Source organism: Athene noctua, chromosome 4, assembly GCF_965140245.1.
Source record: "Athene noctua chromosome 4, bAthNoc1.hap1.1, whole genome shotgun sequence".
Lineage (NCBI taxonomy): Eukaryota > Metazoa > Chordata > Aves > Strigiformes > Strigidae > Athene > Athene noctua.
Genome location: NC_134040.1, coordinates 51,030,141 through 51,048,239, shown reverse-complemented (window position 1 = coordinate 51,048,239; position 18,099 = coordinate 51,030,141). Strand labels below are relative to the sequence as shown.

Here is an 18,099-nt window from a genome sequence, read left to right as displayed (position 1 = left end):
TGTCCTAATACAGCTTACACTGTCCTAGAGCAGGTTAGTTTTAGCTTCAGTGAATGACTGTCAGGTTTTTGGATGCCAAATTAGGTAATGGGAACGGTCTTTATAACGACTGTGCTCCCTTAAACTAAGGGAAAATGTGCTTAAGTGCAACTGACTGATGATTCTTGCTCAAATTCACAAAACTTTAAATCTTGAATGAGATGTTTGTGAATGCCTTGCGGTTACACAAACTATTCTAAACCGATACATAATTATGACTTACAGTGATTGAATGTTCAAACCTTTCAATCATAACAAGATGGATGATTCTTCCTTTTAAATTTTCAACCCAATGTCTCTGTTTCATTCGGAGTGTACTTCTATGGTTCTGGAGAAGATGAACTACAGGCACAAGGAGTTTCAAGGCCAAGAAAACTGCCCTTATGAAATGCCTTATTATGCAAGGGCTCTTCTAACAATGAAGGATTATGCAAGGATCCTTGTTAAAATGTAGAAGATATGGGAGTTCTGTGTTCATGGACTGAAACTAAATATCTGCTACAAAATTGCACTGCTTTAGCAGCATAGAACCAAACAATTTCTCTCTTAGGAGCTTCCTGCAATGAAGGGCATGTTTTAGATGGTAGGCTTTTCAAGAGACATCTCTAAAGTCAAAAGCTGTCTTTAAAACTGAAGGCATGAAAAGAAGTCTAAAGTCTAAGAGCAGATCTGTTGGCAACTCATTGTAAGCAAAGCGATACTTGATTTGTGGCTGATGTTAAAAAAAAATCTTTTTTTTTTCCCTTTTATAAGAGCTCATTAGCTTACTTAGACTGAACAGTTCCTTTGAACGTTCTTTTAATATGTAATTATAATTGCTCAAGTGAAGTGTAAAATTAACCTGTAGTTGAATCAGAGTATTAAAGTCTAGCTAAATGTCTTGCCACCTTTCATATTCTCTCATATATACTTTTCAAGAACAAGAAAAAGGAAAAAACTCAATGGAATCCATGTCCTACATATATACTACTTAGAGCACCGTTTTGTGTAGGGAGCACTGCAGAGCTTTGCCTTATGGTAGTCACCAGCAGACAAGGACAGATGCAGATTTATAAAGCTTTTATTTATTATTCATTTTTTTCAAAGTAATAGAATTGGAAAGTTTCTGGAGAAGCATGTGGTTTGACAAAACACTGAAGATTTATGAAATACTCATTCAGTACCAAAGAAAAAAGGTAATGGGTGGGAGAAGTTACACAGAAGTATTTTTCTTCGTATTTTTCCCATTGGCAACCTAGATGGGAGAAACAAAAAGGATTATTTTGTGAAATGGTAGCATACTAGCAGTACTTCAACTTAAACAGGTGAAAGGGTGGGCAGAGAGGGGTAGGTAGATAGACGATCCAATATATATGTAATATCAATGTTACCTACCACCTGTTAAGCACCAATTCCCAATGTGGCTCTGCTCTGGACTATTAGGTTTGCACCCTAGAAAAAGGAATACAAACAGTTGTGAGAGAGAAACCAAGGGAGCAAGGTTGTGCTTGAGCAGAAACTTTTATAAATTTGTGTCTGCGTTATGGTTCAGAGGATAATTCTAATGGTACTTCCTAACGTTAGAATCTGTGTGCTCCTGTGTGTTGGGTATTTTTCAATTTTGCAAAGGTAGAAAATAAACTTTTACAGTGAATTAGAGACAAAATAATTATTTCCTAAGTCTTCCTAATACATTTACCTATGCGATACTTTAGTTATAAATAAAAAAAGGATTCAATCAATATGCACTTTAAGATATTAGTAGTACAGTTCTATGCTTCAAACGATAATGATGTTGCTTGTGGAAACAGTCATTTATACTTCCTGTAAATGCTTTGCACCTGCCTAGCAATATGGCTACAGATAAACTTCTCCTGTGATCATTTCGGAGAGAAGTAAATGTTGAATGAATTAATATGTTTGTGGCTGATGAGTTTGGAAAAACTGGAACAACTGTTCATAGGACATAATCAGCTGGACTCCCCCTGCCAATCTATTTTTATTCGCTAGGTGTCTCTGATAATTAATCCAGATGCACTTACTGGTAATCCTTCAGAGTTCTGTAAGAATCTGTAGCACAAAAGGAAATTTACATATGCCTGAGATATAGTTTAAATTCTACACGTACATATTTTTCAACTATGGCTTGTAGATATTCAACTCTTCTGGACAAGGTCTTGAAGAACCTTATCAAATTTAGAATTTAGCCATGCTTTGAGCAGATGACTGGGCTACATTACCTCCAGACAACCTTTCCACATGAAATTGTTCAATGACTGTAACTTGTGACTATAATCTGTACAGTCAAGATAGATGTTATACTTTGCAGGCAAATTTATTGTAAGGGCACACAGACAAGTAATCATAGCAGTTTGCAGAACCACTTTCACAGTGCATGGTTTCCTAGTGAGTTGCCAGTTTCCTGTGTATGATTGGGGTTTTTTTAAAAGAGATAGGAAATACCTCTTCCCCAAAGCATGTCTCGATATCTGATTGCTTGCAGCACTTGTCTACCATGGCAGTGAAACCATCAGCAATTGTCTTTATTTGTTCTTCTGTCATCTGGGGCTTGCGTTTAATGAGGTTGACAAGCAATCTGAAAACAAAGCCACAATACACAGTTAATGCTGCCTATTGTAGTTTGAGTCCTCAATTTAAGATGCGCCATTCTATGCGGGTACAGCTCATTTATGAGGTGGTTTTTGTCTTGCCTAGAGGGGTCTGTGCCTATTTGTGACTCCAGACTTCCAGTCTACCACAACCATCTGTTTTCTTTTTGTTATCCTGGTTACAGGTGGGAAAAACTTATTGAAATGATCTCTATGCTGTCTTAATTAAGTACATCTTAAGACTTGCACTGGCAGTGGACCTGCATGAAATTGGTCAGCTAAAACACTGATATTATTTGAAGAAAATACCTTATTTTGCATCTTCCAAACTACATGATGTTATGCACTGACAAGCTCAGTGCAAACCCATAGTTCCATCTGTCCATTCTTTCAATTGTTAATCAAGTCCCAGTCAGATGACAAAACAGAGGGTTTGTAGCTGCCTTCTGCACACACACCCCCACCCCCCTTAGACTGTTAGACTTCAGAAGTTTTTCTACAGGGTATTTCTTTTAGCTTACTTCATGTGCCCTAAGTCCCGTTCAGCAGGAGAAGCAGTGCATAGTTTTTCATCAAAGCTGAACATCTCAGGGTCAAATGCTGGAGGCACATATTTGGTATCTACTTCCATGGCAGTGAAACAAGGTCTCCTGTAAGCATAGGAGTCGCTGCAGCAATGTGAAACATTGTCATTTATAGGTGTGGTCTCCTGTCTCTTGCACATTTCCTGAATCACAACACTCAGCTAAAAAGAGAAGGAAAGAAGGACAAACATGGGTTACACCTTCCACAATAACAGAAGAATGTGATGTTCGTGTCACAATAGCATAGCTGGAAGTGGAAGCTGTTGTATCTAAACACCTTTTTGGAAATGGAATGGTCTTAAAATGTAAAACAAATATGTGTTCCTGGAGTTGGGCATTTCTTAACCTACAAACAGTCTGTCCATTGTGCTACAATCAAAAAGTACTTTTTTAGTGACTTTTCCAAATGCAAGCTGTCACAGACCCAACTGACTTACTTTTGTTTTCTGAGGGAGAGCGAAGTTTAGCTAAAATTTTCACAAGCTACAATCAGACAACCATTTAGGTTCTCACATCCATTAAAAATGAACAGACTTTGAATTCATTTGGTTAGATGCTCAGCTTGGGGTTTATCATTGTGAGTTTACTATCTCACCAGAATTCAACATTTTTGAGAACAAAAGAAGTCTGCAGGAGGAGTAGAGAGAATAAATAAATATACTCACATATCCCTCAGAACAAGGTAGGCGTCTGTCTTCAGGAAGCTGGCAGCACTTATTACCGACATCTGTCATTTTCCGTCCAATCTCAAGCAAGCGATCAGTTGATACCTGGGGCATTTTCTTAGTGTAGCGGATCAGAAGTCTGAAAAAATCATATCAGAATGACTGTTTGCTCACATTTGAAGAATGTTCTACTGAGCTAGACCACTGAAGTGAAAATAGAAGTGAAGACCAAATAAATTTGCCCAAAGCAGCCAGCATCATTGTTTACACTCAGGAATATTTATCAGAAAGTACTTACGCTTTAAGAAAGTCATGCTCGCCATGGGTAGTGAGAAGTTCACAGTTTGTCTTTACAACATCCTGAGTTTCTTTGATATGTTTATTCAATTCCTCTTGCTGCAAACAATTATAAATTTATTAGTAACGTTAGAGCAGGACATCCTGGTAATAGTCATACAAACACACCTTTTGACCTCTTCTAAATCATATTAGCTATAAGATACCCATTTTGCAAGGCCAATCACTTTTGTATAGCCTAGATGGTGTAGGGAGGACTTGGTTCTTATGTGAGTCCTAACTTTGAACAGAAATTCCATTAAAAAGGCAGCAAGAATTTTGAAATTTAATTTAATTACCTATTGGACTTATTTTCTAGACAATGGGGGGGGGTGTTTGTTTGCTTGTTTAAATCAGGTGAATATTTTTCAAGTATAGGACTATTGGTTGTGAGTGGAACATCCTCTTCCTATCCTTAAGCCAAAGCTGTCAGTGACTCAGCTTGTACTGTGACTCGTGTGTGATTCAGTTTAAGATTAGGAGACCTAAATTTAGGTGACTCTTTGTGAGCTGGACATGCACGTTCCCATCATAATCCATGAGCAGCCATACTCAGTATAGGCAGTGGAGCCCATAGAATAATTCAGCTAACCAGCTATTACTCATCTTCCTCAGGACAAGGAGAATCACTTTTGAGGCATCAGGCAGTTCAGTGAGACTAGTCTGAAATCTTGTAAGGTGACCTATGAGGTTACTCTGTGGTCTGAGAAAACTATCCTTGTCATGGGCCCTGGACTGCTTCATCTCCTATCAGAACACTAACTTCCCCTGAGATTAGTGTCTCAAAATGCTTTCTGTCTGCTCTTCCATAGGGGCTTCTCAACCCAGTTGTTTCATGATAGGTACTGACCAAGCATTCTAGTTATCTGCAAACAAAGCTTTGCACCTACAGCATTTCCATAGCACTCAGCAGGGTTGTCTGTTTTGCAGCACTTTTCCAGGAGTGTTTCATATCCCTTAGTAACTCTCAGAATCAGCTGCGTGGAGAACTCAGGGTGTCTTCGTGAGTATTCATAAACAAACCTGGAAGACACACAATTTGACAGAATTAGAGCTTCTGAATAACATGCTGCTTTCTTCATGCACAACACAGTAATTGACAACAACAGTTCCTCAGATGAGATCAAGTAAGGTGGACAATGATCTCAGAATGCTGTTTGCTTGTTTTAGTAGAATTTCTTGGCTGTTCTTTGTCTGCCAGCAGGGCAAATGTGAGAGGAACAAAATAGCTCCCCAAGACAGAATACTTCTTATGCAGATAAAGTATGTGGGCATGCACAAAGCCCTTGAATAGAAGAAAGTCAGCTTTGGTAAGTAGGACAATGCCAAATAGAAAGAGTTACAAAGCATGAATGAGAAATTCGGAGTTCAGCTAGGGTTGAAGCTATGTTAGTTATACTGGACTTCCGTGTGGTCACCTCTTTTCTCCATATGCATTTGCAACACCCAAAGGGACAGTTTTTCGAGTGGTTCAAAAGTCTGAAGTCCAGACAAGACTGAGGATCTTTTGCAGGAACATTCAAATACAAGTATGCATACTGTTAGCACTACTTACTCTGACAAGAATTCATCATGGCCTGCCTCAAAATTTTTACACACTTCCTTATCTTGTATGTATTTTTCAACTAGTGAAGGGAGGTCTTGAGGTTTGTCATCAAATTCTGCTTCAATAACGCACTGGCTTCGTTCCACAACTGGCTTCTCACAGCAGTGTTTGATTTTACTTGAGAAAACTTCTTGTTTAGAGCACATGTAGGTCATAAGCTCTGCCTGTAAAATTAAAACATGTTATTAGACAAGCTATAATAATTTAAAGAGAGTCTAATTCATGTCGTCTCTTTTTTTCAGACTCTTCCCTTTCTGTTCAGGTCATCTTTTACTTAGCACTTTCCTAAAGAAATGCTGTCTCTATACTAAAAGAAATAATGAGAGGGATGGGCATGTCCTGTGCATGTTGAGCACAGTGTTCACAGGTGCAGGAGAGAATGTGATTCTCTCTCAAGTCTTGGAAACTTTGGAAAGACAAACTCTGGAAAGCCAAGGAAAGTCACTGAGTGGTCTGTCACAAGGCTGCCTGATTGGTCTTGTCAGTCCTGTCAGGTGCCCAGCTCTAATAGAGGACAAAACATGAAAAAACCCAGAGCTTCATAAAGCCATCCTTGGACACCAGCTGGTTTAAAAAGTGTGTCTAAGTTCCAGCCAGACGGACAATGTTTAAACCATGTCACTGTTGCACAGTTTTTCTAATCCTCCTATGCAAGCTGTTCTCTAGAGTTCATTGGCACTACAGGAAAGCTGGGTTAATGGCAGTACGCACAACAGAACAGGGGAAAAAAAAGTGACCTTTTTGCCTCTGCTTTCTTTTGCTTTGTTTATGATTGAAGTGAGTAAATACCATCAAACAATCTCCCTGATAAATGTTTTTATTACAACCAAACACACTCACTATACTGTACGTAACAGCTCCTTGCCCTCATGATTATAAAGGGCTAGATGTGGAACTGGTCCTAAACCTAGTTCCAGTAACAGTCAGCTGAGCTGGCCATGAGTTTTTCAGGGGCTGAGGAACCTTCCAGCAGTGTTGGGTACAGGATCCCCGGACTGTGAATGAAGAGCTGCACAAATTATTGTCTTCCTAAACATTTTTCAAGAATGTAAAGATTTTTGAAAAGTACTTAGCTTACCATGTCATCCATGCACTCTATCATGTCACCTTCACAGCACTCCTTGTAGATATCCTTAGTCTCATGTATAACTTTAAGAATTTCTGCGAATGGAGCCTTGGGATATTTCTGGCTCAGGCGAGCAAGTTTACTGGGTGGAAAAGAAGAAAAATACACTTGTTTTAAAGCTCCATATTGAACAAAACCCTTGCAAGTCACTAACACTTATGATACCATAGATCAGCACTGTTTCAAGCAAATATTCACTCATTCTTCTCATCTAATTTTGGTGGCTATAAATAAAGGGCATCAACACCTGCATCAATAACCTAGTGCTTCTTTAAAATAGACAGAAAGAAACACATTTGTGATTCTTCTGAGCTGTCTGTGTAAGAATCACACCCTAGAATTCCCTATTGCTCTTGAGTGACTGTAAACCATCTCTAGATTACTTAGCACAGATATATGTAGTCCTAATTAAACCTTTAAATCAAAGCTGACTATATCTAGTAAGTTAATCATAGTCAATGTTAGTGTATTAGACTAGCTGCAGAATTAAATCAGTTCTTATGCTTAGGCAGATGATCCACTTATTAATTGCAAAAGTCTTTTTTAATCTTAAAAATGCACTTTTGACAACTGTGACTCTGCCAAATTTGACTCTTTGATGGCTTTAAGGTTCAAACTAGCAACTTAATTTGCTGATTACTGATATGCTTATCGCTAAAAGCTGTAGACATTGAATTGGCACACAGCTTTGGCAAAAATGTAGATTAAATGCGCTGGAATCCCTTGTTCTGAGTGACAGACACTCCATCAGTTAACTCTGCATCTCCTAGATTGGTTCCAGAGACGGTGCTCTTCTCTGTCACTCTCACGGCTGATCTTTTTACTAATATTCCCTATCAGCCTGAAATACACAGGTTCCCTTTGCGTCCAGTCTCTATGCAGAAACCTGATCAGAATTAAATACTACGTTTAAATAAATAGGCTAAGAAAGAACCGTTGGCCTAGTGTTGAAGGACTGACCCACTGATCTCTATTCTGCTGGACAGTGATCCTCAGTCAGAAGCATGCTAGGAAGTACCATGAATGCAGTTTTTCAATCTCAGCATACTGAAGTGAATTGTATATGCTGATGTTTTTGTCTTGAACAGTTTCAAGTTTAGGTTAACAAGCCTACTTTTTATAAAAAACTGATTGGAACTTACTTTGCTTGGAAAGTTCTCTCACCAAACTTCTTGAGGATTCCACAAGAATACTGCTGCATCATGCTTACTTTCATGGCTTTTTCTTTTATGGCAATTGCCTATAGTAACAGGATGCACATTGTCAAATTAAATTCATTAGATCTAATGGATGGAGAAAAAAGCAAATCTGAAAATCCCACTTCAGAAACACAGCAGGTTCTGGTCCACTTAGCTCTGATAAATTGCAAAGTCCACTGAGAACTTCTTAGGCAGTTCTAAGCAGTTTGCAATCAGCATACACTTCTAGTCTATACACTTTATCTTATACGGTGCAATTTTTCTACGGACACGCTGCTGTTCACCAATTGGCTCAGGCCATTCTCAAAGTTAACATGAAATATTTTTTACGTTTCTCTAATAAGCAAAGCTATGTGGAAGTCATCTGCTGTTGATTCATAGGGCTAACACATGATTAATCCTGACACTTCTCTACAAGTTCCTCATAAAAAGATTTGCGTGAACAGGAAGATTCAACCTGCTTCTCACTCTTTCTCCTCCATTTGCTTGGGCAACAAATAGGGGAAGGGTCAGAGAGACCTCTCATACACCTACACGTTGGATGTGGGGATTGCATGTTAGGCTACCAAGTGAGATCTGTCTTGCCCTAGTGCCTCTTCAGTAGCGTGGCTTCTCGCTACAGTTTAGCACAGATGAAAAATCACAAGTGCTACACGTTATTTGGATTCAGCACAGCTGTGCAATACTCACAGCTGCCTGATAGTGTATTAACAAAGGGACAAAAAGACAAGCTTCATTACCTACAGTTTGATTCTCTTATTTTTGCACTTGAAAAAAAAATCAAAATATGAATTTTTTTACCATCTCAGTTTCCATGAAGCCATATACAAATGTTTACTAAAAATCACCACAGGAAATTTTTTTTTTGAAATATAAACTGTAATTTAACATGAGCCTTTTAAAGTCACTTCTGACATTAAAAAGAATTGCTGCTAGGAGAGCTTTATGTAGCAGACCAGTTGGTTAGTTTTCATCCACAGTGAAAATTTTGATATACCTTTTCATCCAAGCAAGCACCAACATCACTCTCTTTGCAACAGGTCTGAAGTGCATGTTCATAATCAGCAGCCAGACTGAGGATTGTTGGGGCGTACAAGAAGGGTTTTCTTCTTCCAATAGAATAGATGAAACTATAAGGAATAGGAAAACATAAGTTACATATTTCAATGACAACAGCAAACGGCCTTAAATCTCTTACAGTTTCTATAACTTCTATTTCTAGTCTAGAAATGTAATCTACTTTACCATTAGTAGGCATTACATCAGTAAATGCTCTGCTAAATCTCAACTGTTTCCAATGCAGGACTCAATAACAACAATGGAAGGATGAACTCCTTATATTGTCAGCTACTTAGTTTGATGTATATATGCTTTTTAAAATGCATTGTCAAGTACTTGAAAATTCTGATTTTGAGTGTGAAAAATCAATCTATGGCCAAGATTTTATTGTCAAATTTTATTCTTTTTACTGTTATCTTTCTTCATCCTTTCCAGTTACAATGGGGGTAGTAGGAAGCTGGAGCAAATAAATTATTAAATCAACACTAGAAACTATTTTTTCAGGGTTTTGGGGGAAAAAAGAGTCCCCCAAGATTTATAAAATGTAATCCCTTAAAGCCCATTTTTGAATGGAAAAACCTGCTCTAGCTTAGAAGGAAAATTGTGATCAGAGCTTTCCTTATTTAATGATTGAGCAACTGTTTTATACATGCAGGTATGAGGTTGGGTACTTGGAACTTTTCCAAATGTCCTGCATGTCCACACACTTTGTATAGCTTGGGGATCCTTCTTCTGCACAAATACTTAAACAGTACAAAATGGCCATTTTTCTTACTGTCCCAGGAATGACACCCGGTTGTCCTGGTACTCCTTGCATATCACATCAGAAGCTGGTCTTTGGTACGGCTGAACAAAGTCTGGTTGGGGAACTTTAAATGACAGGAAACACTCGTTTCTTTCAGGATCAGTTTTACTACAGCAGTCAGCCATTGCACCGTATGAGTCACGGAGCTTTTCTACTTGGCAGATTTCATCCAGGAAAATCGAGGGCTATAAGGGAGATGCAGAGGGTCAGAATTATTGTTTATAGACAATGTAATCTACATTCTATTTATCTGTAAGAGAAAACCCAGACTGAAAAGTAAACACATTTTTACTGGATAAGATTTAGAGCATAAATCAGAACAATGTATTGTTTTCAACACAATTTCATAAAGTTTTAATTCATGTGGTCCAATACCAAAACAGTTACAATGCTTTATTGGAAAAAAAAAATTAATTATAATTTAAAATACTCTGTGCAAGACAGTGATCTTTTTTTACTTATAATCTGACTAAACGGATTTTTCAGATGAACTGAAGCAGGATTTGATATTCTACTTGATGATTGGCCTGGGAAACCTTTAGGGAGAACTAATGTAGTCATGTTTGGGCTCAGTGATAGAGCTGGGAAGAACACAAGCACCCAACTTTCTGAGGGGCCAGGCTGAACCTGCCAGACATCCAGGGATCTTACATACCTACGGACTTCTTTTGTTACCTGATCCTAGAGGAGTTTTTATAAAACTTCTTAAACTAAGTACCTTAAATTAGCACACATACCTTTTCGAGTCACGCCAGTGTGAAAACCCACAACACACTTTGGTCACTTTAATACCGAGAATTACACCTGTATTTTACAGTTGGGGTACTGGTACTAAAGGTTAACATTAATTTTTAGGCAACTTAATGTGCCAAAGTGTGTTGTTTGGGCTGCAATACATGGCTCCACAGAACATTCAGGCACTTCTGAAAGGCAGACTTTCAGAACCTGGCAAAAACAAGTGCTTTGTTTCAGCACTAAAATCTGGTCATTGGTCAATGACAACAGCAAACACCTGAAAGGATCAGGTATAAATCCTCAGCAAGGATGATTCTGGTAGCTGCAGAGAATGAGGAGAAACACAATACCAAATGATTCACTGCCTACCAGTGGTTTTGCACATTCAGGAGCATCCTCATTGGCCACACATTTCTGTGCCAGATCAACAACATCCTTCACCAGCTTAGACAATCCATCATAAGAACATCTCTGGAGATACTGGGCAAATGTGATCATGGCACTGAAATACAAAGCACATTTTGGAATATGGAGATAAGAAACATAACAGTCAATATTTTCGAAGGTGCTTCTAGATTGAGAATTCTTTGTTCAAATGACATGCACAAATGCTTAAACAGAGTACCATGAAGGGCATAGAACTGGATCCCCTATCCTTCCACATCTCACCTCCTTTCTGAAAAATGTTTATAACTTTACTTTTCAAGAACAAAAGTCTTGAATAATAGATTAGAAACAAAACAGAAAAGATCACAATTTGAGTTTTCTGCCACTTCATGGCATTCACAAATATGCTGACAAAACTAAGCTGTTTTTTGCCATTGTTACCAACTATGATCTTCAGGCTGCCTTCTTTCAAAAGTATTTACGTTTGCGTCAGGGCCCTCTGCCATTCCCAAAACCAGTTTCAAAAGAAAATAATTGAATTGTCTCAGAGAACCTGTTACAGGTTTGTTGTTTGAGGTTGGTGGGTTTGTTTGGGTTTTTTTTTTTGGTTTTTTTTTTTTCATTTCCCTTCTTTGTCCAATATCAACAGAGATGGAAAACAATCAGAAAATGTAAGCTGAACATTCACTTACACTGCCTTAAATGTTTCTTCCTTCAAATCATTGTAGCGATGGGCAATCTCACTCTTGTGCTCTAGGAAGAAAAATGATGAGAACTATGATGCTTATGGTCATATTGGCTGTGCTAGACCCCTTAAAGTATACATTCTGGGCACCTTGGGCCAGGTTTTCAGAAGTGTTCAGCATTCACCCAGCTCTTAAAGTAGTAATATAATTGTTTTGAAACAGAGCAAGCTAATGCCGAGCCCTTGTAAAATCCCACTTTTGGGTACACCATCCTGGGTAATCTGTACTGCTTTTTTAGGAACTTCAATCTAAAGCTTTCTTCAGGCCACCTTGAACTCTTTGTTTCAGATGACCACTCTTGTCCATTTATCTGCAGATACCTAACTCTTAGACACACACACATCTTTCTGAAAGAACCCAGTCATGTGATTTTTAGGATTCTAATGCAAAGTTACCTCTGTAAGGACATACTTATACAAACATTCAAAATTATTTCTGTAGCTTACTATTAAGGGTTAGCAAACATCCTTCACATAACCAACAAGACTATCAAGTCTACACTACAAATAAAGGAATGCAGCTGCAGCTTGATTAGAGCAAACATTAGGAGAATTTTCTCTTTTTGATCACAAAATTATTAACTTGGCAGATTCGTATTTTTGTTCCACTTGTGCATATCATCTGTGCTCTTCATGAGAAGGATCCCTTCACTTGGTCCTGATGGTAACAAATACAGGTTGCAATTATACCTCACTCTTGGTGAAAAGACTCCCACAAGATTCTTCTGACAGATACTGAAGGCATATGGCCACACTAATGAATGAGCTAGAATGGGGCAGTCATTTTGTTCTAGAAATACCATTCAGGAGCATTTAGAAAACATGAAGCGTAATTCCTTTACCTAACAGAATATATCTGCTGTGATAATAAGAGCTTCCATGATGAAAATCGTAATTTAAAGATTTTTTTTTTACTGCTGTTCACTGGCATTTCAAGCCAGCTCCTGAAAACTGGTTTTGTTAAATTTTAGTATTTTCATGTTTCAAACAAAAATCAAAAATGTCAGTTGAAAAATTCTGAGGACTGCCTGCAGAAATATTTGTTTGACCAAGGTCTAAAGTTTTACAGTACAGGTAGAAATGACACAATGGGGAGTTTTTTGATTAGCCTTCTTACAGCCCACACTGAGATGGAGTTTTTTGGATGTTTGACCTGCTTGTGTGAATACTGTTGCCTTTAACTGGTGAGGAGCTTGTTTATGAACTACTATTCAAAAGACAGAACTTCCAAAAGCACAGTGCTTCCACTTTCTCCATGCTGGAAAGTAAGATTCTGGATAATCAACATCACCTGTTTATGCACTACACTGATGTTGCAAAGGGATGTCACTGAACTTATTCAGTTAGGTTGTCCTCGGTGTTCTACCCATCTCCTCACAATTTCTTCATTTAGTTTCTTTTCATGTTAATCAAATTTTTCTATTCTTTTTAGATCAGGCTTGCAAGAATTGTTCGTAAATCACATTAAAGACATGAAATTGATATAACAAAGACTGCAAAGACAACTAATTAGTCCTTTCTTACCTTTGTCTCGAGCAACTCTTTGCAGATTCCAGGATCTGGCAGAACTTAAGAGGAAAATAAATGAAATTAATGTTACCCACTTCATGGCTGCAAATTATGATGTGGGCAAAATTGCTCAGAAATGCTAGGACGATTGAAGGGAAAGCATTTGCTTATATACCTTTTACTACCTGTATGTGTAAAATATTAACCATAGAGCTGGCATTTGTAGATTTCCATTTAGTCTGAAGAAGATTACAAAACTTGGTCTGTCCTTGCCAAAAATTAATTTGATATTATTTGTTTATTATGTGTTACTCTAGGCCTTTTTGTCCTGAAAAGGTTGAACCTTCCAGCACCCAACCAGATAAAGTTTTGCGTAAATTTCCTTATCAAATGACAAACAAGGAGTTCAAGGCATCAGACAAAAAAGTCATCAAGTCTAATCCTATAGCCATGGGGTTTTTCGTGTGGTTTTTTTTTTTTTTTCTAGTATTTGTTCAAAAGCAAAGCAAGTTGGTATTGTACAGTAACAATTCAGCCAGATAGGACCCAGTCCACATACTCGCTTGTAATGAGAGAATTTTAGTTTTAAATTACTTTGCAAAGATGAGATGGCTCATCTAAACTTTTCTAGAAAAAGTACAGATTGCTAAAATACAGGAGCAAGCACAAAGACAGGCGTAAACAGCACCTCCAATTTCAATGGGCTTTCAAATTCTTAAAGAAGCAGAAGGCAAAAGTGGGGAACTGGTACCAAGGAATCTGAAATCTCACACTATATGTAGCTCCAGAGTGGAACAATTTGATGCAGACAATGGGGCTGTATCAGTAGGTTGGAACTGACTCTTTCACACTGTGAATTCTGGGACATGCACTTAGGGTAATATCCAAGAGGAAGGCTGCTCAAACAGCCAAAGGGCTAATTTGAGCACCTGATTTGTTAGGTCCCATTCTGGTTTTCTGTAGATAATGCTGTTCATCAGGATCCAGACAACTGCCAGATACACTTATAAACATTTGAAGGAGCTGTTATTTCATAATTTTTGCAATTCCTCATTTGTGCTGACATCTTCCCAAGAGTAATTTCTTAATTAAGCACTGTTCTCTTTGAAAATTTTCTATTGATTAGTCGATAACTTAGGAAATCAGACACAGGAATAACCGTGAAGTCTGCACAGAGCCCCAACATGGAATAAAATTGAAAATATTTTTCCAGAACATTCAGTGAGAGGCTTCAAAAAAAAAAAAAAAAAAAAAAAGCAAGTATGAGGTTGGATCCTTACTGAGTGCAAAGTGATATAGATCCACAGTGGGAAATACTATGACTTTCTTTTAATGAATGTCTCTCTCCAGTGGCTGGATGTCAACCCACACAACTATTCTCAGTGAGCTGCTGGAGGCCATGCTCTGCCTTGCAACTCATTGCTTCCAGTAGTAAGTACCCACCAGGTATCACTTAGAGCAAGGTCTTCTAACTCTTCCTTAGTCCTTAAGGTTCCATTTTCTACTCTGTTTTGGTTTGTTTGGTTTGGTTTTTTTTTTTTTTCCCTCAGGTAGGCAGTTTTACCACAACTCTGTATTATTCCTAGTGGGAGTAGTATGAACAATTCAATTTTCAGCTTTCTGGAAATTTGACAAAATTTAAAAAAACAAAAAAACCCACCCCAAAACCACAAAACACCTTTGTTTCTGAACTTGAGTTTTTAAACATGTCCTAAATAAATCTCAAATGATGTGTCTAAGCATAAAATATTTGCAGGCAATTTTCGTTTAGAAAAATGTCAAGTCAATGCATCTTATCTTTCTGAAAGACTATTCTGTTCTTCATGAATAACCACATAAAACTTAGATGAGTTTTCGGAATAATTTGATACAGTTATCTGGATAACTCTTACATGAAGGATGGTGGGGGAAAGCCAAATTTGCAGAAAAACACCCTGGTTTTGTCATAAAGTTAGAAATATGGATTATTTTCAGGTGGTTGTAGTAAAATCCCAACTTTCTGGAGAATTATGGGAATTATGATGAACTATATGGACTTTTCAGACCTGTGCTGCTTGAGGCTAATGAAATCACAGGAAAGAGCTGGTTAAACACTTCAGTCTGTAACTGGTTTACTGACCACATTCCTCTGTCAAAGAAGAACCCATCACTAAAACGTGGATCTTTTTGATTAACTTGTAACCTTCAGAATGGCTGAAGACTACCTAGCATATTTTTGCACAGTCCCTTAAATCACTGACATCTGGATGTATCAGCAGTTTGATTTTGGAAATTTCTGCACACATTTTCCATTGATATAAATGGTGAGAGGTAGAATGGTGGATACAGGGGCTTAACAGTGCTTTTTCCAAGATCTCAGGTAAGATGAATGCAAGGAGCTAACTCAGCAATCTGACAAGTACCTTCTCACCCAATGAAAGCCACTGTAAAAATGGAATATAACTTTCCTGCAAACATCAGCTTGATTTACTTACACCTTGACCCTGTGTCTCCTTTCAAATCTTAACAGAGCATTCAGTGAGATATAAGCACACATTTAGGTGTCTTGTTGATAGCCACAAAGTGACTATAAAAGGCAACCAGACTGGAACACTGACCAAGTCTAAATGGTGAAAGAAAGTCGTAGTGGCAAATCATGCCTTAGAACAGCTCTTGAAATGTTTTCAGGTTGTAGCAAAGCAGTCTTCAGAAAATGAGAGCTGAGGACTGAGAGGGGAAAGTATTTTCTGTTACATTGAAATTTAGCGTGAGAAAAAGTCTCAATATGTAATGTTGCATCTTGAAAGCTATCTGGAATTTTCCCCTGCAGCATTGTGCAGTGTTAGCAAGAACACTGCTGGTCCCCTAGAGTTAATATGTAAGTTTGTAATACAGGGTCCATGTTTATTTCTAGATAGCTTCTGTTGTCTGTCCTGTACTTCATGCCAACATTTCATATAACTGCTGAGAGAGAGATCTGAACTCCAGTGCTGATGTTTGTTTAACAATATTAAATGTTATTCTGAGCTTCCTGTTACTCAATTCTTCCATACTGTGTTGAGTACACTTTCAACAAAGTTGTGCTGGTATTACAGAAAGGAACATATCATTTGCATTTTAAGACGAATGCATTTTCACACATATTTATGTCTAAAGTTACAGATGGTAAGTGGTGTTACTTCAGATGTGGGCGACAAAAGGACAGTAATTCCAAGAGTAATTGACCTGGGAAAAAAAAAGATGCATATTTTTTAAATATTCCATCATACCATGCTGTGCAAAGTGTATACTGTGCAAAGTAGATACAAAGTGTATTAGTTCATCCTCAGACTCCCACTGGTTAACTACTTTCAGGGATATCTATTTAACCAACTTCTGTCGGCATATGACCAGGCTACATTTTGTGCTGTGTAGTCTCTTATGCTAGATGCAACATAGTAGTAAGGATGAAGAGATGCCATGGGAGAGCCATAGCTCTTAAGGAATTTCTGAGCCATGAATTTCACAATAACATCTCCTTTATCAGAAAAACCCCACCCATTCACCTCTGTGTTCAGGTGGTTTGCCCTTGAAGTAGATTGCAGGAGAGTGGAAAACATTCAGAAGTTGAAAGGAAAGCTTTTCATATTTCACTGGGATTAATGTTCCTCCTAAAGATTAAGCACATGTGGACCAAAATTTACTAAAATTGCATGAGACTTTTGAGCAACAAATTTGATATATCCTCATAACAACTACAGAACGCTTTTGGAAAGTAAGTTCTTTTAAAAGTGAATTCTCGAAGACTATTAGTAACTCTCTTAATTTTGTGGCCCACAATTTTATTCACTGCTGTTTCTTTGTCTTAAAGTCCAAAAGTTATGTTTCTGTGAATGGACTGAGATAAACACTAAACCTAGAGATGTTCATGTGCCAGGATCACAACTACTGCCAGTAACTGCAGTTCTCTTTTGGAGGTGGTTTTGTTCTTTGTTTTACTTTGGCTTTTTACATAACTAATGATAACACAAAGAAGGGCAGCCAACTAGCAATTTTTTTTCTCCCTCAAAATGAAATATAGCCTTCTGCCAAAGTGGATGGAACCAGCTAAAAGAATGCTACTTCTCACCTGCCTGCAGGTGGAGGTGACATAATGCTGAAAAAGTTGTTGCCATCTCCTGTTTTCAGTACTGAGCCTACAGACATGTGGCTTAGCTGATTTTTTTTTTTTTTTTCCATTGGGCAGTAGCTCATTTTTAAAATAACTGTAATTATCAGTATATGTCTAAATAAATGTCTGCAGTTCTGGATACATGATCAGGTACCAGTCTCTTCCTGCTATGGTGCATTATGTTTGCTATTCTTATCACTGATGATTGGCTCCCATGCAAAACAAGTCAAACATCTCAAACAGATATATACCTTCTATTTGAACATAAATGTCTGCAGTTCTGGACACATGGTCAGGTACCAGTCTTTTCCTGCTCTGGTGCATTATGTTTGCTATTCTTATCACTGTTGTTTGGCTCCCATGCAAAACAAATCAAACATCTCAAACAGATATATGCCTTTTATTTGAACAGAGATGGACTCATAGATATAAAATGAACAAGAAGGCCTATCTGGTGAGCAAACATGAACATGAAAAGGATTTGATCACTGTAGCAGAATAGGCAGATACCTGCTACGGTGTAGCTAACAGCATTCCGTCACAGGGCGTATCTTCTGGGCACACCCTCAGTTCTGATGCTAGGTCAC

The 18,099-nt window shown here is 37.9% G+C and overlaps 1 protein-coding gene across 2 annotated transcripts in view; it reads right to left on the bottom strand.

Annotated features, from left to right (window-relative positions):
• Positions 1-1,088: 1,088 nt before the first annotated feature.
• The window catches only part of ALB (albumin), a 40,940-nt gene continuing 23,929 nt past the window's right edge, over positions 1,089-18,099 (bottom strand). Inside the window, exons 4-18 of one of the 2 annotated variants that reach the window (XM_074905342.1) lie at positions 13,399-13,442; positions 11,822-11,882; positions 11,112-11,244; positions 9,978-10,192; positions 9,141-9,273; positions 8,087-8,184; positions 6,897-7,026; positions 5,768-5,982; positions 5,103-5,235; positions 4,175-4,272; positions 3,877-4,015; positions 3,149-3,372; positions 2,482-2,614; positions 1,414-1,470; positions 1,089-1,273 (exon numbers count right to left, since the gene is read on the bottom strand). In XM_074905342.1, coding sequence (XP_074761443.1) covers positions 1,420-1,470; positions 2,482-2,614; positions 3,149-3,372; positions 3,877-4,015; positions 4,175-4,272; positions 5,103-5,235; positions 5,768-5,982; positions 6,897-7,026; positions 8,087-8,184; positions 9,141-9,273; positions 9,978-10,192; positions 11,112-11,244; positions 11,822-11,882; positions 13,399-13,442 — 1,807 coding nt within the window. In that variant the 3' untranslated portion in view covers positions 1,089-1,273; positions 1,414-1,419. Of the gene's footprint in view, positions 1,274-1,413; positions 1,471-2,481; positions 2,615-3,148; positions 3,373-3,876; positions 4,016-4,174; positions 4,273-5,102; positions 5,236-5,767; positions 5,983-6,896; positions 7,027-8,086; positions 8,185-9,140; positions 9,274-9,977; positions 10,193-11,111; positions 11,245-11,821; positions 11,883-13,398; positions 13,484-18,099 lie in introns of those variants that run through there. The other variant, XM_074905341.1, reaches the window with a different exon arrangement.